This window comes from Phoca vitulina, unplaced genomic scaffold (genome assembly GCF_004348235.1).
Source record: "Phoca vitulina isolate PV1807 unplaced genomic scaffold, GSC_HSeal_1.0 scaffold2, whole genome shotgun sequence".
Lineage (NCBI taxonomy): Eukaryota > Metazoa > Chordata > Mammalia > Carnivora > Phocidae > Phoca > Phoca vitulina.
In genome coordinates, this window is record NW_022589705.1 from 31,858,395 (window position 1) to 31,877,666 (window position 19,272).

At 43.9% G+C, this 19,272-nt stretch overlaps 2 protein-coding genes across 7 annotated transcripts in view; both read left to right on the forward strand.

Moving 5' to 3' along the window:
• SSX2IP (SSX family member 2 interacting protein) overlaps nt 1-3,603 on the forward strand; it is a 41,525-nt gene extending 37,922 nt beyond the window's left edge. For all 6 annotated transcript variants that reach the window (XM_032424835.1, XM_032424861.1, XM_032424870.1 and 3 more), the window contains exon 14: nt 2,750-3,603. In XM_032424835.1, the coding sequence (XP_032280726.1) occupies nt 2,750-2,924 (175 nt within the window). In that variant the 3' untranslated portion in view covers nt 2,925-3,603. The remainder of the gene's footprint in view (nt 1-2,749) is intronic.
• An 8,938-nt stretch (nt 3,604-12,541) lies between these two features.
• Nucleotides 12,542-19,272, forward strand: part of CTBS (chitobiase) — a 78,455-nt gene continuing 71,724 nt past the window's right edge. Inside the window, exons 1-2 of the mRNA XM_032424916.1 lie at nt 12,542-12,664; nt 18,510-19,121. The gene's annotated coding sequence lies outside the window, so the exon portion shown is untranslated. The remainder of the gene's footprint in view (nt 12,665-18,509; nt 19,122-19,272) is intronic.

Here is a 19,272-nt window from a genome sequence, read left to right on the forward strand (position 1 = left end):
ATGTGTTGGAAGAAACCCACTAGCCCTTGGACCAAGAATTGTTGAATAAATGAATTTCAAAACAAAAATATGAAGCCCTGTATATATTGTTGATTTGTAAAAGAATTAGGACTCTAAACATTGAGGGGCAAAAAAGAGCGTGGGAAGAGTCCTCTAGGCAAGTGTAGGGACCCCAAAGGTGGGACACTGGTGTGTTTGTGGAGGGCAAGTGGTGTTAGCGAGCAAGACCAAGAGGTGAGAGGGGTTGGTGGAAGGTGGGCAGGGGTCACATCCTATAAGGCCCTGGGTGAGTAGATGAGGATACAAACTTTTTTATGTAAAAGTTCAGATATATACAAGTGTCGAGAGAACAAGGTCATGATGCCCTGTATACGCATCACCCAGCTTCTCTCATGACCATTATCAACTCATGGCCATGTTGTTCATCCAGAACCCCGCTCTGCTGCCCCCACACACATGCACGTACTTGACATCTCATTTGTGAAGTAGTTAGTCGGTATCTGTTAGGTCAGATATTGTTCTAAGGGCAACAGGAAAAGCACTGGAGATGTGTAAGCAGGAGAGTGAAAAAAAAAAAAGTCTGTTTGAAAAGATGACTCTTCTCTCATGTGGGAAGCAGACTGTAGGAGCCCGTGTTGTGAGCCAGAAGACGTGGTTAGGAGGCTCCCGAGGAGTCGCGGGGAGACGGTCGCCATTTAGACAAGGGTCGTCACATGAAGGTAGACAGGACGGGATTTGGAATATATTTTGCAGTTAGAGCCAACAGATTAACTAATGGGTTGAGTATGGGAAGTGAGTTTGATTTACAATCAAAAGGTACTGTAAGCTCAGAGTATTTTCTTACACAGAATGTTATTAAACTCCCAAGTTTGACCAATCCGAACAATCTATATAAATAACACAAATTCTAGTCACCAATTTCAAATAATGCATTCTGTATCCGAGAGAGAATATAGCAGTTGCCTCGATTATTTTTATGTCTCTACAATTCTTACTTTTTAATCTTATTATTTTTAGTTAAGAAATATTTGACATAATAATCCTTTAGGACATTATTTTGTGCTTAACAAAGGTAAGTCCAGCATTTAGTACCTACATCACAGGGTGTTAGGAGATTTCAGTGATGATACATACAGAGCACTTAAAACAGTACTTAATACATGAAAACATATATGGATTGTAAAAGTGCTTTTCTCTCTCATGTAGTCCGAGGGCGAAACAACATCAGTGGCATAGAAACAGAATTTTGAGCATAAAGAAACTCCATTGAGCTATTCATGTTCATGGTCACCGGGCTCTGAAGATAAAACCTAGAAAGAGTTGTGTTACTGGTTACCAGGGGAGACGCTGTGGAGCCTGACATAGTTCTCACAATTTTAAGTTATTTGGTAAATTTGGACTCCTTGCTCCTGAAGCAGCTTGGATCTGGGTTTGTAATAAGATCATAGCAAAACGAGTATTTGTAGCTAATTTCTACAGCAACAACCTCATTTCCTCCTTCACTGTAGAATGGAATCTTACACAAAGTAATTCGGGTACAAATTTATGGAGAGAATTTAGTTGCTCCTTGATCCCATCTCGTCTGAGATGGCAGGGTTTCTGAGGGCTGAATTATAAGCAAGTTCCTCTTTTTTTTTTTAAGTATTGGCAAATAAGCGTAAGTAAAATTTTTAATTGTTTTGGGTTTCGATTTTTAGAATTAAAGCAACATTTTTTTTTTTAGGATTGCCACACTGACGTTGAGTTAGTAAACCAAAGACACACAAAATGCACATTTGGGGAAAAAAATGTACATTTGTGAAAAAAATTACATAAGGTATTTGTTGACTTGCCCCGTTAGATTTGAAAGTAAATCATTTAGGCAGATTTTTTTTAACATTTTACTTGAGAGAGAGAGCATGAGTGGGGGAGGCGGTGTGCAGAGGCAGAGGGAGAAGCAGGGAGCCTGACCTGGGGCTCCATCCCGGGACTCCAGGATCATGACCTGAGCCGAAGGCAGACACTTAACCGACTGAGCCACCCAGGCGCCCCAGATTTTTCTGTTTTGCGGCTGGCCACAGAGCATACCTCTCAGATTGTGTCACTGAAGGGTAGCAGCTGTGTCTGTGTCAGCCACTAAGATTGTTACTCCGTGACACAATTAATTGAGCATTGGTTTAAGCGCTTAATGTGTGTTAACTCAGTTCCACCCAACCCTATGAGATAGATACTATTATTTCCATTTTACAGCTGAGGAAGCTGAAGAACAGTGACATAGTGAGCTGAGCGGTCCAGCTGGGATGAGCTTAAACCATCTGACTTCAGAGTCCGGACTCCTTACTGCCTTTGTAGGCACTCGTTAAATAGCTGTGTGGGTGAATGGCTGGGTAGAGGAAAGCATGCATGAGCAAATGGATGTGTAAAGAAGAAAACAATAAAGAGATTATAAAATAGTGGCCGGAAGATGGGGACATCGGGGGACACGAGCTTTCAAAGCCCACATGTTCTATCTTAGGCTTCAGTTGTGTAGAGAGCTTCAGAGTAGACCAAAGAAATAAGTAAGTAGATGGGTAAACAGATAAATAGGTGGGATATATAAGATAAAAGTGATAAATTAGACCATTTTGAAACACTTCTTTGTTCCTAATCTGTGTGTCCTCAAAATTTACTTAGCATAGGACAAGGGGGCACTTTGAATGTAGGCCTTCAGGCAGAGCTTAAGGATAAAAGGAGGAGGAGATGATTATTAAGATCTGTCTTTTCCCAACAGTTCCATCAATGTACTGAATATAACTCCTGAAGAAACTAAACCAAATCAGGTTGGAAGAGAAGGTACAAATCAGAAATGGAGCATGGCCTCAAGACCTGGATCGCAGGAAGGTTGCTACGGTGGGTGTTCCTCGACCTACACAAGCTCCCATGTAGAAAAAGATGACTTACCTTAGACGTGTGGACTGGAATTGTTCTCATCAGCACGTTCATCATATTTCCCATCTGAGCTGAAACAGGGTGTGTCATAAAGTCAGTCATATCTAATGATTGAAGATGGTCTGAGGTGTTTGTTTGGACTTCCCTGTCCCTCCCCCAAAGAGCTAAAATGTTGAATCTATTTAAAAGGATATAAAAGCTTTGGATATGTATTTTGAGTAACAGAAGCATCTGGTTCTGTGAATAAAGGAATGTATATGTTTGGATGGAAACAGAAGCACTAGAATGAGTTTCCTCTTATAGGTATTAAAAATAGCACTTTTAGGAAACTGATTATTGTAAATGTTTAATTTTGTCTCATATATAGTTGGCGTTGAAAGTTTAGCCTTTACTTGAATGTATACTGTAGATTTTTAACAAAGCAAGTTCTATATTTATTATGTTTAGTGTGATTTGAAATTTCCTCTTTCATATGTTTTAAATAAAGTGAAATTTATGTATGTTTTGTACATAGATATACACGATTATGTTAAGAGGCTTTAAGATTTAAAAATTTTACACATCCATATTATAGTATTTCATGCCAATAACATTTTTTAGTGGTGTTCTGTTTACAGATGTATGAGAGCCATTGCCACGTTATGTTCAAGAATTTTTTGAATGCATCTGAGCAATAAATACTCAAAAGCTGTTCCACAAAGCTGACTTCTTTAGATAATTATCATTGCTAACCTGACATTTCTGAGATTTCTATAGCAGTAGACTTTTATCTATAATTTTACAAGGACTTCTGATGGTAGGTAGTACAGGCCAGATAACAACATACCTTTGAATGAAACAATTTAAGAATATTGGTTTAAGATATTTGGGAGGTAGAAGATATTTATGGTGATATTTTCTTTACTAGGTGGGGACCAGTACTGCAACATCTCTACCAGCTCGGGCTTGGTATAGTTGCCAATAAATTCAGGGTGTTAGCTGCTAATGATAAATCTGACCATCCGATTTTATCTTAATATTCTCCTCCCACTCTGGACAAACTTGTGTCATCTCGCTTTCAGAACTGATTGCATGTTTCTTCATGTCGTTATTGATGATGATCACCGTAGGCCCAGGACTTTTACCAGAAAGCTTCAGCGCCTAACCCTGTGTGGACGTAGAAGCCTGCACAGATCGGCCTGGCTAGATCCTGCAAAGCTTGTCTTCCTTCCCGTTCTCTAGTCAGTTCAGCCACGGACATACACTCACTCTTATGGCTGTTCCATTCATCATCTGAAAAATAGTCTTATTTTTGTCGTCCATTCACTATATATGAGTTTGGGTAGCAGCACCATTTTTTCAGGGCTGATAGACTGAGTGTCTTACGTTAATGAAACCACCTGTAACAAAATAACCCCATTTATAGTCTCGAGAAGCTGGCTCTTAAAGCAGCCACTCACAACCTTCCGTTTGATGCATGGTCACTTATTCACGGTTTAAAATATTAGAACTGATAGAAAATTTCTAGGATCATACCATATTCCAAAAGAAGAAAGAGCTGAGCTTTAATTTTTTTTTACAATTGAGCAGTCACGTGATCAAAGAAAGGCAATCAAATTTTTTTAAAATAGTCCATGATACATTTGTGAGGAACTTTTTTTGTCAGGGGTTTCCATGATATCCTTTGCCAGAAAAGAACATTTTAATGTTTAAAGTAAATCTTACTCCAGGGAATAATGCATTCCATGACAGTGGATTTCTACAAAGGAGCATCTGTTTTTTGTTGTGTTTCCATTTTAAGTTGGTTGAATTCTCATATTGGAAAGAAAAATTCCTTGAGACCTACTTTGAAATCTAAGGTGTGAAAAAAAAAAAAAAACAGTAAAATGAAAGCCAGGTTCATTGTATTTTTGATAAAAAGTCTGCATAGATCTGCTAGAAGTCGTATGTTTGACCTAGCAGCATCTGTTTTGCTTTACTGTAAATTCTGACGCCAAAGGGATTCCCAGTCATGCTAAACTTCCCAGGTTATTGGAATGGTTTCTATGTTGGAAAGCTCCTGACTTCACACCTGCAACTCCTAGGATTTTGCAGGTACTTATAATCCAGCTATGCTGCAGTCTTATATTCAGCCGTGATTAGATGATGGTACCACAGGGAACCTTAGGTTTCAAGTCCTCCTGATAAACGTTTTCTTGTTCATCAATATGTAAATCTGGAATCTTGTACCTCCTTTGTTTTTACATGGCATCTGTTTTGAATTCCTCTCTTCATTTTGAATTTTCAAAGGACAAAAGTGGCAAAGAAAATTTAAGGGAAAGGTTTTATTTCCTACTCTTAAACTTTTATATCTTGAATTTATGATGATGAGAAACATAGAAGAATCATCATACCAGAAAATTAAAAGATTAAAATTTAACTTAATAAGTGGGTTTTTTGTTTTTTGTTTTTTGTAGAAGCAATGTATTAAATGTTTAGATTTGCAGAATAGTCCACAGCAAATTGTTTTCCTTATGGTATAATTAAAACACTTGTTACTTAAAAAGAGTTCCATATTTCCTACCTTAGCTTACCAGACTTGTGCGTAGGTTTGTGGTAACATGGCTTTTGTAGGAAAACACGTTCCGTGGTGCATGACGGGATGCCAGGAGGTCTTGAGTGTGTATGACCGGAACAGTGTAAGCCAGCAAGCCCATCATGTGATTGCCCTGTTGTAAGAATCCTCAGAGTATGTTTCTCGGTTGGGTTTAAGGTAAGTATGGGTCACAAAGGCTAGTAAGTACACTTTTCCCTGTATTTGTCCTTAATTTGTATCAATCTTTTCATAAGCATTTATGAAGTACCTGTTGTATGTGAGGGCTTATGACTACGTTCTTAGACAGCTAAGGGCACACACTCCGCCACCGAGAGCCTCTGAGTTGAATGGAAGACTGGCTATCTAAACCTAAGTTGGAACAAAGAATGGTAAATGCTATCCAAGCATTCGGTCTCTTAACAGAACTTGGACTGGTTTTTCTGTGCATGACAGTGACATGGCTGGCTTCCAGTTAAAGAGTCTTTACATTATTTCCTATGGGAAGTACTGTGTAATTTATCATTGTTTTGTTTTGCTGGGTTTTCATTTTGTTTTCTACAATCAAAATAACTGTCCTGCAGGGGCACCTGGGTGGCTCAGTCGGTGAAGCGTCTGCCTTCAGCTCAGGTCATGATCCCGGAGTCCTGAGATCGAGCCCTGTGTCAGCTCCTTGCTCAGTGGTGAGCCTGCTTCTCCCTCTCACTCTGCCTCTGCCACTCCCCCCTGCTTGTGCTCTGTCAAATAAATAAAATCTTAAAAAAAAAAAACGAAGATTTTCTCCCCACAAGAACATGTATTACTATGTAATAGAAAATGCATTTGCAGAGATTTGGGGCATGTTGATAAGGATACTAAAATAGGTTATTCTAGTCCTTTTCTAAGTATATTTTTCAGGATGGATATAAAAATGGAGTGGAATGTTAATAAATTATCTGATTAACAAAAACTATTTCACTTGACTGGTTAAGATTTTAAATTCTTAACATTTACACATAACTGAATTTAGAGGATTTGGAAGGTACTGTAATGTCAGTGATAAGTCCCTGGTAAAGGTCCACCTCAGTATTCTTATATTTAAGATTCAGAAATATTTGTACCTAGTAGGATGCTTGACACATGGTAAGAAGATAATTTGTTAACAAGAAATAAAAAACACTAATTAAATTTAGCACAGTGCCTCATTGGCATGAATACACTATCAAATTCTCAAGAGTGTAAGAACCTTGTTTTATGATTTTTGGGGGGGGGTTGGGGGTGGGAGTCCTATTTCCAACCCCATCTAGCTTAGTTCTTTGTGCGAACTATTAGGATAGACTGGGCCATGTTACAAATAAACACGAAGTCGGTGTGGCTCAATACAAAAATTTAACTCTTGCTCATGAAATTCTTGCTGATGTGGATCGGGCAGTCTTCCTCCATCTTTAGGTATGATAGCCCTCGGGAACATGTGGCCTCCAACGTTGTCAGATCAGGAAAACTGCAGACTAGCAGGTGGTGCTAGATATTTTTACAGACCAGACTTGAAAGAGACCGGCCTTCCACCTACTCTGCTTTGTCCAGAACCTAGACATGGGACCAACCTAACCTCCACCAAGACAAGGAGCTGTGCACAACGCAGCCATGTGCTGGGCGCTGACAGTTTGCTACCTGAGGCAGGTGCGTTTGATAGCTCATCCCTTCCGTTACTTACTTACATAACCGGCAAAACCTATTACTGGTGCGAGGGATTTATCGCTGATTAGGAAAGATCAAATATTCTTAATTTTGGAAAAGAATATATTTTAAGGAATATATTTGTATTGTATTTAAGGCTTCTTTTACCTTCTCTAACCTTTTCATTATCATGAAAAGTTTTGAAGTGTCCAGATGGTAGTTTCATAGTTACTAAAATGCTCAACATTCATGTTCTCTTTTGATTCCTTGAATAACAGAATATTAACCTTCCTAAGAGTTAGTAACAGACTCAGAACCCAAGACACATAGCTAATAATTGGTAAAATTGAAACTTGAAACCCAGATCTTTTGATCCCTAAATTTCCAGCTTGTTCCAGATGGCTGCAGAGCCTTTTGGTATCCCTTTTTAAGTGAAATTGTTCAATTTTTTTTTTAATTTTATTTATTTATTTGACAGAGACACAACGAGCGGGGGAACACAAGCAGAGGGAGTGGGAGAGGGAGAAGTAGGCCTCCCGCGGAGCAGGGAGCTCGACGTGGGGCTCGATCCCAGGATCCTGGGATCCTGACCTGAGCCGGAGGCAGACACTTAATGACTGAGCCACCCAGGCACCCTGAAATTGTTCAATTCTTAATCCATATCCCGCCATTCTATAATTTTCTGCACCAAAGCTATTGATCATTCAGTCCGGGTGCAAGGCTCACTCTTGTTTTTGAGAATGGTTATCATGGCAATCCCATTCAGAATTGAACATTTACCTTTTCAAGACTGGGGCATTAAGGATCTAATTGAAATAGCTCATTGCACATAATACTCTAAAGGTCACTGAGGAATCCCAGGATATACGGAGACACTCTGCTTTTTCTGCCCTGTCTTGGTCCACTCTTGGCCGTGTTAGGGTCTGTGTGCCATTTCCCTCCATGACTACAGTCACGATGACCAGAAGCACTTTTATTGTGCACAGGTAATAAAGAGAATTTTTAAATGTCACTGTGTGGTGAAGCAGGGGCACTCGTGCAGTTCTAACTAGCAGGGGTGCAAAGCAATGGGGGCATCACGCCCGGTCCCTGTCACAGCTCCCTGCTCTGCCATCTCAGCAGGAAAGCCATCACAGTAGGCAAATACATGAACATGATTGTGTTGGCATAAAACTTTAGTTATGGTCCCTGAAACTGAATCCCATGCAATTTTTACATTCCTCAAAATATTCTTCTTTTGGGGGTGACAGGAGTGGGCTTGACCCGGCATGGGGTCACCATCCCAGCTGCTGGACTGGTCCCAGCAGCTCCGATCCCATCATAGCAAACTTCTGCCTGACCCCATGTATAAATGACGGAAACGCAATTGGAAGTAACAGGCAAAAGGAGAATTTGGCGGCTTGTCTTATAAATCACAGAAAAAACACTGGTGACGTGCCCCAACAGAGCAGGATGCCAAATCTGTGGTTGGAAATACAGGGCAAAGGGTCCCTCCCATCAGGAGAAGGAGTTGGCAAGGCCGGTGGAGGCTGCCGGGACCCCAGGCCCATGTGAGCGGAAACCCAGTCCTAGAGCGGTTCTCATCCACAGCCATGTGGCGAGAAATTAGTGACAGGAAGGTATTAATGCTTGCAAATGAATTCCTTTTTTCAGTGTTACTTAGAGCATATTCAAGTATATCCCTATTGTCATTCCCACACACTTGCACTTCATTAGGTTTCTTGAGAACAACAGAGGTCTGTTGGGGAAAAACAAAAACCACTAGCCTGGGCAGCAAGACCGCGATCAAGAGAAGGCCCACTGCACTAGTCCTGCAGGAGCGCAGAGCTCCCCACCCAAGAGACAGAGAGAGAGAGGCACGCATACAACGTGCTCCCAGGCTGCCAATGGGCTGCTCGTGATGGTTTGCTCCAGATCGACATGGTTCTCAACCTACAGGTTGAAGTTCATCGCTTCTGCCTCAAGTTCACAGAATATTTTTCCCACTGAGGCTTAGAAAGAGTCATCCAAAGCTTTTCTCCTGGCTCACATTTTCTCCTGGAATTCCTCAGAAAAATGATCTGACCCGTTGCTGGCTGACCCTGGGCAGGGGAAGGAGATCCGAGAGGAGGTCCCCACAGCCAGGGTGTTGGGATTCTATTATTTACTTTCTGGAAGCTGCCTGTGCGTGCCACGCTCTTAGGAGACGCTAGGGCGAAGTAAAGCGAGAAGAATGGAGGCAGTGGTGTGACGGCAGGTGACAGGAGCAGCTCTGACGATTCTGCCTTTAAAGCCCACTTTTTGTTCTGTCGATATGAAGAGGGGAGAACAGGCTATGTCTTCAAACAATCGCCTGTGCAGAAATCCTATCTTCAGCTCCCCAAAGCTGTGTGTGCTTTCAGAGGCTGAACTACTGTTATGTAACTGGCTCAATTTCATATCTGGGGAAATGCAGCTAGCACTGGCTCAGTTTGGTGAGGCTTGTTCTCGGAGCCTGGTTTTCTTTTCTCCCCCAGGGCAGGATAATACTTTACAACATCTCTGTGTTAGCAGAGTTCTCTATCCCAGCTGTCCCCTGCTGCAGCTAGAGAGGATGCTCGGGAGCGGAGGGTGTCTGAGGAGCCTGCAGCAGAGGCGCTGGGCCCCAGGGGTCCTGCAAGGTGGCTTGAGCCCCGGTCCCAGGGACTGGGCATCGGAACTGCTCCTCGAACCCGTGGACCCAGGGCCAGGACCTGCAGCCTGCAAGATTCAGCCCTGGGCGCAATGGATCACTTTCTGGGGAGTGAAAAAAAAAAAAAAAAAAAGCTCTTTATCCTCCTCCGCACCTGGGGACTTAACTTTTTCTCTTTCAAAGGGAAGAATCCTAAGGGCTCAGTCTCTGAAACTGATGAAGAAAGCAGCAGTGTGCCCACCTGAAAGCGTTCGGTCTTTATAAAGTTCAGGTCAGAGTCTCTCTCCAAACAGTGTCTTACAGAGATAATCATCCCACCAGTTCTGAGAAATGTAGAAAGAATCTTTATTTCAAGTGACTCATTTAATATAGATGCAGCCTATTAAGTTGTCTATTTTGAAATCTCAGTGTATAAAATCTTCAAATGGCTTCTAAGAGTGTTCAGCTCTGTTATGGCACGTGAAGAGCATTATTAAAAAGATTCTAAATGCATAAAGAATAATGGGCTCACCCTCCCACTCTGGAATGTTTAGAGCAGAGTCTGAGATCCTCTACCCCTTTCTCAGTGTCTCCTGCATGGGGACAGTGTCACACCCCGGAACAATTCCAAGAAAATGCTCCTTTCCCATCTCCTGTTAGAGATGGGGCAAGGACGGGTTGGTTATGGACTATACTCCAGTCCTGGCCTTGTCATGGCCAACCTGTGTGCCTTTGGGCAAGTTGTTCAACCTCTCTGAGCCTTGTTTTTTTCCAACTGCAAAACAGACGGTTCCAGCTCAGTCCTTGAATGACAAGATTGAGACAGTGCCACTGGAAGGATCATCTAGTGCAATGTCTCCTCCACCAAGCTGCCCATACTCCTAGCTCAGAGGTTTCAACACTGATGCAGGAGAATCAAACATAAGGAGGTACAGTGCTTTCAGGTTGAGAAAATTTGCAAATGTAGCTTCAAGGCTCTTTTGGGCCCCATAGCAATCACGAAACATAACCTCCAGTTAACATTACTATTCCCTGCTAGAGATGAACAAACTGAGATTAGGAGAGGTCAGGTAATCTACTCCTAAGCACACTGCTAGTACGTAGCATAAGAAGAACCCAGAACCCAGCGTCCCACTCCTGATTTCAGCTCAGGTCATGATCTCAGGATTGTGGGATGGAGCCCCATGTCGGGCTCCTGCTTAAGATTCTCTCCGTCTCCCTATCTCTCTCTCTAAAAATAAAAATAAGAAGAACCCAGGCCTTTAACTCTGGGTATTACAGATTTTCTACCTGATTCCCCAAAAAAGACCACCAGGTCAGACCAGCATGGCCCAGCCAGTTTAACCAGTGTCCCCTAGGTGGTGGTGGCCTTACTTCCTGAGCCTTTATTTTCACCCAGGCAGAACTTGAAGGGGAACTCAGCCCTTCTTTGTGTTCCCACAGGGGAAACTCTACTAGGCATTGCTGAGCAGTGTGGATCTCAGGAGATTTTATTTCACTTCGAGGGAGCTGAAGGCCAGAGGATTTGACCTTGCATCCCCATGCCCCACAACATCCTCACCTCCACAGACTAGCCTCCTACAGTCCCCTCTCTCTGCCTCAGCCCAGGCCAAGTAACCCAGAGAGAGGAAGGGAGGAACACCTGCGATGTGCCATGTAAACTCTGAAGCAGATTCTCTACTCCCAAACCAACGACTGTAATCCGACAGCCAACCACACCCAGGAGAGAGGGACAACGTCCCAGTTCCCATAAAGGAGAGAGTTGCTTGGAGGCCCCAGTCTGGCTGGAAGAGGGGCAAGTTGTCATGAAGCTGCATTTGTAGAGCAAGCACGCTGTTTGTATGATGTGACAAAGCATGTGGAGGAAAACGAAGACAAAGTGACCAAAGAGACTTCAGCGTTCTGCCAGGTGCACGTATTCCTGCTGGAGGGGCTCACAGCCTAGAGGCAGGAGACCACACAGGATGAGTCAAACAGCGGCAGGGAGAAGCCTGGGAGAAAGTGCCGGGCGGGAGCTGGAGCCACACCGCGTGGCCAGACACTCTCTTAGAACCTTCTAGTTATGTAAAGCTAACAGGGAGACCAATTTTCCTTTCCTCCCCACCCCACTGGCCACTGACGCCTACTTGCTCCCTGTAAAGAGAGGGAGCTTTAGCTTATGTGCCCCCCAGCTGAGCCGAAAAAAGATAAGCTTCCTTGGGGCTAGATTAACTGCTTTATCAAGCCAGGAGGCAGCCAGGCCTGGTTTTTAAGATAGGAGGCCCTTACTCTCTGCCCTTTGGCCTTTCTGGCTTCTCTTCCCATGGGCCAGTTCAGCACCAGGCCTGACTTCTCTAAGAGCATTGCTGTTTGTTTACATACACACTCACCATTATACATACTGTTGGATATGGGGGAAAAAAACTAGACGAAAAACACTTTAAGCATGTGCTTATCTTTGAATGGTGAGATTAAAGGTGTTTATGATTTTCTGTGCTTTCTTTTTTTTTTACAATGAATAAGCATTCTTTTGAAGAATAGAAAATAATTGGTGTTGCAAACAAAAAGCCAACCTGAGAGGAGGGAAATACGGATGGACAGGCAAGGCGGTGAGAAAATGGAAACCCCAAACCAAACCAAACCCAAACCAAACCTTAGAAAACCAGGGCAGGTCCCCGAAGGGAGCGCGTTCCCTCTGCTTGCCGGCTTCGGAAGCCCGCAGCCCCTGCTGCTGCCGCGCTCCGCCCCGCGGGCTCTCACCTGCCCCGCACCTGCCCGCCAGAGGGCGCCCTGGGGCCGCCGCCCCGCGTGCTCCCCCGCCGCTCACAGCCCCGGGAGGCGGGCGAACCGGCGCGGAAGCGAGGCACCCGGCACGGCGAAGCGGGCTCCAGGCCGAGTGGCCGTTGGCCGATGCGCACCACACCTCACGCCGCCGAGCACAGGTAACCGTCGTCCGGGCCCAGGGCCGCCCCCGCCCCGGGTGCAGTGCTAGCGGCCGGCGGAGCCGGGCTGCCGCGGGCGCCTCTGGCCCGGGCTCCTGCGCCGGAGTCTCCCTCCCCGCGCGCTCTAGCCCCGCGCAGGAGCCCGGCTCACCTCTGCGCCCCCACGGCACACCCAGGGCAGCTCGCGACTGGACCCCACTACTCCCAAGAGTGATTGCTCTGGGCTTTTGCAATTTAAAAAATTAGGGAAGTAAAACATACGTAGTAGTATGTAGTTGTGACAAATCCATGTCTGTGTATATTAAAAAATCAGCCTCCCTTCACCAAACCTTACCGACTCCCCTCTCCATAAATAACTAGTAATAGGTTTTTAAAGATTTTATTTATGACAGAGAGAGAGGGGGAATACAAGCAGCGGAAGCGGGAGAGGGAGAAGCAGGCTTCCCGATGCGGGGCTCGATACCAGGACTCTGGGATCATAACCTGAGCCAAAGGGAGACGCTTAACCGAATGAGCCACCCAGGCGCCCCTAGTAATGGGTTCTTAAATGCACTTTTATCCATGTAGTAAGTCTATCGTTGTAGCTATATGTATGTTTGTCCATCTATTCATCCATGCCTGGAAGAAGATTCATCAAAATGTTAACGGAGGTAATTTATAGATGGTAGAATTAGAACGATTCTTCTTTTCTGAATGTTCTACAGTGCAAATGTGTGTGGGAGGAGAGTTGTTACCATATTTAAATCGCATCCACTCTTAAGGCTGCCCTGACCTCTACATAAAGCGGACTCATGCCCACTGGCCGCTCGGAGCCTCTTGCGTGGAGAGATTCAGCATTACCGCGTCCCGGCTTCACCAAGCAGCACTCCGGGTTCCCTAGTAACAGAACCCAGGGTTGAGTCTCCGTGATTAGTGACTATGATGGACTTCGCTACTGCCTGCATTTTTGCCAGTTTCCGATTCCTCGGAAAATGTTTGCTGCTGGCTTCTGGGAAATAACAATAGAATCACGATGATGGTTTTTATCAAAACTCTCTGGGTCAAGAACCTATTCGAAGGGGCATTTTTTTTTCTTTGTGATTCTTGAAAAGTGATTTCGAAAATTTTCTTTGATTTTGGAGGGCAGAGAACCCAAGTTCCGATTTAAAAGCTGGTTCTAACCAACCCTGAATCTTTATTGTCTTTGAAAGTTATGTAGCAATTATAAGTCTCTTCCTCTCTCCTTCCTGGTTTCTAAAAAGCAGAAAAGGGTTTGGTGATCGGTTTAAGAACGCGGAGCCCAAACAGGTCTTTCGAGGATATTTTTGAGGAGCAGATGTGTGCAAACCCGCGCAAGGCTCCCTTTTGAAGCTGCTTTGCAAGGGTGGTCTGGTTTGACTTTTGTATATATAACTGATTTATTAAAAATACATATATTTTAAAAACCACAACTTTAAAAATAATTAAAATGTTTAACATTTTGGTAATCAGTGGAGGAAACAAACAAACAAAAGAGCCCTATTTAAGCTTTCCATTCCCTGGTGATCAACCATTTCCAATAAATTGTTTATTGAGCACCTGTTTCAGCACCAGCCAACATGATCAGCACAGAGTGAGAGAGGACAGAGAACCAGACCCCCCCCCCCCACCTCCAATCCCCAAATCTCAGGGAATCCACAGAAAATCTCATTTGCTTCCAAGCCTGTGGGAAAGGCCTAATAGAACTCCAGGGATTCCCAGACTTTGACATTTCACCAACAAATAAAATTCCAAATAAATTTAGGGACAGTGAAGGTGGGCCAGGTTTTAATTTTGCCAGGTAAGGTCATTCAAAAAGAACCTGTCATCTGCTGTCACTACTGTTTCTATGAGACAGGACACAGTGACATAAAAAGGACATGATCTCAGAATAAAGGACTGTCTTAAAAAATAAACTTCACTTTATAAAACATTTTACCATATTTTCTTTAATTTTTCATGTTTCCAAAGTGAAAGTGTTAGCAGCTTGCATTTTGCCTATTTTCGTGTCTTAGCCACTAGAGCATGAGGACCATAAATGAGTCTTTATTTGATAGGAGGTTTTCTTACACTATTTTCGGGCCATCATGTTGAATATCAGTGAACACTGCCAAATACACTGAGGTGAGATATAGTAGACATTTGGCTGAATTTATACTAATTCCTAATTTATACTAATCCTAGGATCCTACACTAATCCTGTACCCAAACTTTCCAACTTAGACAAGTATACCATCATTTATTTTATTATTTTTGAAATTTTATTTTATTTAAATTCAGTTAATTAACATATAGTGTATTTTTAATTTCAGAGGTAGAGATCAGTGACTCATCAGTTGCATATAACACCCAGTGCTCATTACATCACGTGCCCTCCTTAATGCCCATCACCCAGTTACCTCATCCCCTCACCCACCTCCCCTCCAGCAACCCTCAGTTTGTTTCCTAGAGTTAAGAGTCTCTTATGGTTTGTCTCCCTCTCTGGTTTCACCTTGTTCCATTTTTCCCTCCCTTCCCCTATGATCCTCTGTTTTGTTTCTTAAATTCCACAAATGAGTGAAATCATATGATAATGTCTTTTTCTGATTGACTTACTTCGCTTAGCATAATACCCTCTAGTTCCATCCACGTCAGTGCAAATGGTAAGATTTCATTTTCTGAGGGCTGAGTAATATTCCATTGTATATAAATACCACATCTTCTTTATCCATTTATCTGCCAATGGACATCTGGGCTCTTTCCATAGTTTGGCTATTGTGGACATTGCTGCTGTAAACATTGGGGTGCATGTGCCCCTTTGGATCCCTACATTTGTATCTGTGGGGTAAATACCCAGTAGTGCAATTGCTGGGTTGTAAGGTAGCTCCATTTTCTACTTTTTGAGGAACCTCCATACTGTTTTCCAGACTGACTGCACCAGTTTGCATTCCCACCAACAGTGTAGGCAGGTTCCCCTTTCTCCGCATCCTCGCCAACATCTGTCGTTTCCTGTGTTGTTAATTTTAGCCATTCTGACGGGTGTGAGGTGGTATCTCATTGTGGTTTTGAACCACCATTTATTTTATCTTATTTATTTATTTTATGATCTCAAATTAAAAATTTATTAATGTGCAGTAGACATTAGTTAATGGGCAGACAAGTACTAAAGTAAGAAATTGAGTAAAAATTGACTTTTGCCATCACTACAACCAAGCTTCTTAAACCCCTGCTATATCTATACTAGATAACCATACTTACATCTATGTCTATATCTACATTTAACTCTACTTGATCAATCACCTTGATTATTTTTTGGTCAATCATCTTGAAATTAAATATTTAATGTATGCCTATCTTGTTTATGTTAAATGTTGAAATGTAGCGATCCGAAGGGGCACATGCACCCCAATGTTTACAGCAGGAATGTCCACAATAGCCAAACTATGGAAAGAGCGAAGATGTCCATCAACAGATGAATGGATAAAGAAGATGTGGTATATATATATACAATGGAATATTATGCAGCCATCAAAAAACCCGAAATCTTGCCATTTGCAACGATGTGGATGGAACTAGAGGGTATTATGCTGAGCGAAATAAGTCAATCAGAGAAAGACATGTATCATATGATCTCACTGATATGAGGAATTCTTAATCTCAGGAAACAAACTGAGGGTTGCTGGAGTGGTGGAGGGGTGGGAGGGATGGGGTGGCTGGGTGATAGACATTGGGGAGGGTATGTGCTAGGGTGAGCGCTGTGAATTGTGTAAGACTGTTGAATCACAGATCTGTACCTCTGAAACAAATAATACAGTATATGTTAAAAAAAAAAAAAAGAAGATAGTAGGAAGGGAAAAATGAAAACCACCATTTATTTTAATTTTAGATTGCTTTTGTTGTTCCTGTTGGGTTTGGACTTTAAGTGCTTTCTAGATAATTGAAGGCCCTTTTACTTGGATTCTCATCAGTTGAAGACACTTTGCTAGTGACCACCCAAAGATTTGAGCATTTTGATATCATAGTCTTTGGCTGAAAGTGTTTCCCAGATTATAATCATTGCATTTCAAGAAATCAGTGCTTTGAAAGTGGGTTATACTAGCCAACTGCTTAAAATGAGAAGGGGCAGGGGCAGCAGATGTTGGTGGGGAGGGGAGGTGGTCAAGGATCAGAAGCAGTGGAGAAGGGCAAGGACAATAAGAATCAATTGAGGAGCATCTGGGTGGCTCAGTCTGTTAAGCATCTGACTTTGGCTCAGGTCATGATCTCATGATCCTGGGATTGAGCCCCCACGTAGGCTCCAAGTTCATCGAGGAGTCTGCTTGTCCCTTTCCTTCTCCCTCTACCCACCCCCCCACTCATGCTTTCTCTCTCTCTCTCTCAAATAAATAAATAAAATCTTTTAAATAAAATCAATTAAAATGAAAGGGATGCTATATACAATTTTTTTAACCCTTTCTAGAATTGAAGCAGATACTAGGACCAACAGTCATCTCATTTCTTGAAAGCAATCCAAAAGGGCATTAAATCACCCAGAAGTTGAAAGCTGTTTGTAGGAGAGGGCTCCCCTGATCTGCCATCCCTTACCACACAGATCTCAACCTGCTGGCATTGCCCAGTCCCGAGGCCTGGCAGCATAATGACAAGACAGCTCCCTGGACGGCGAGGGAGGCAGGAGGTTTTCTGGGCACAGGCTCTGCTGTATTAGAGTAGAAATGGAAACCTCAACCTTAAATATGACTTTTCCCCCCCAAACCTAACATTAGCTGGTGTTCAAGTATTTCAACCAGGGAAAGCAAAAGCTTTTAGTGGTTTCACCTTATCTTGAAATGGAGAGTTTGACCCAGGTCCTGGATATCTGGGAAAAGGATGCAACCTGAGATTTCTTGAGCTTCTATTTCCAAAGAACCTTCCATCAGAATGGACTTTGCAGAGAATGCACACAACTTTGGCGCTCCCTAATCTTCATCCTTGACTCTGTTCCCTTATTCTTTTTTGGTCAAGCCATCCCAAACCCTGTCTGCAGCTGTCGGACCCACCCACTCCTGAGTTGGTACTTTTATCCCTGACTTCTTTCCAGAGCTCCAGACATGTATTTTTGTCAGCTTGCTGAACATCTTGCACCCAACAGGCGCCTTAAACTCAGCATATCCCAAATCAAACTGATCAATTCTCCCTGCCACTGACGGCAGCCTCCTTCACCTTCAGCCACATTGTCATTTATCACATTGCTCAAGTTGAGAACCTCAGTGTCATCCTCAACTCCATCCCTGTCCTTCACCCCCATTTCCTAATTGCCACCAAGATCCATCCTCTCCCCCCCCCATTTCCTGTTCTCCATTCTCTCGTCTTCACCCCACTGTTACTGCCCTGCTCCGGGCCCACATTGCCTCTCACCCGCACTGGGGAACTGCCTTCTCACTGGTCTCGGGGTCACAGTGGCACCCCACCAGAACCTGTCTGCACAGCTGTCAGGGAGATCCCTGGGAAACATCGCTCAATTTCCATCTTAAACCTACCTGACCGTTCTCATTGCCAGGACGACAGCTTCCAAACTACTGGTCATGCCACACCAAGTTCTTCCCACCTGGTTCCCAGCCGTCCCTGTGTCTTCCTAGGACACCTGCCACCATGCATCCTGCAGGAGAGACTACAGTCTGCCCCCAATGTATGTTCTCTCCTTCCTGATTAAAATCATGACAATTGCTAATACAGTATAGTCTTTCTTGCCGTCCAATACGGCCAGGTGACAAAGTTCCGGATGCTGGAATGTAAGCACAAGAATCATGAGAGAGTTTCCAAGAATTTTTGCAGGAGGGATCTAGAACATGTCCTTTACTCCTTTTCTGTTGCCCCCTTTTCCATCCTGCAGCCTGGAACAAAGGTGTGATGGCTTCCATTTTGGACCAGGAAGGTGAGGGGCACACCCCAGGGCAGGAGGAGCAGCAAGCTGGAGGGTGCCGTGGAGCAGAATCGCCACAGCCCTGACTACCTACCTCTGGAATTTTCTGTGGGAACCTGTGGCAGAACAATGCTGCCTGCTGCCGGGTCTAAGCAGCTCTTTGGACATTCCTCAGTAACTGTCCTTCGCTGAGTCCTGCTCACTGGTTTACAGATCTCTCTAGTCTGGGAGCTCCTCCAGGGCTGCCGTGTAAGCAACTGCGTGCACGTGCCCTTCTCTGCGTTCCTCTTGGTCGGCTCAGTTTGGCACAGACAGAGCAGGCATCCAGGAAACGTTTGCGGAGCTAGTGAGTATTGATAACGGCTCCGAAGAAAGCTCCCTCCCCTCTCAGCCCGTAGGGTTGACAGTATAGACTCCTGCCGCGTAGCAGCCGAGGGCAACTATGTAACCTCCCTGTGCCTCAGTTTCCATCTCTGCCGAGTGGCTCAGTAGCGCCTCCAGCGTGTTGGAGGACTATATGACCGTTTCAGCGAGGCACTCGGCGCGGGACCGGCCCACAGATGGATGGGGCAAACAGCCGCGGTTAGCGTTTCGTGGTTGTCTCTCTCCCGCATGCTCGCTCCCTCTTCTTCGCTCCCCTCCCTGTACTTTGCTTTTCATTAACATTTCAAATCAAAAAACAGCTTCTGAGCCCCAGGACTGTGCCAGGACAAACACAGTCGCCACTCTCCCC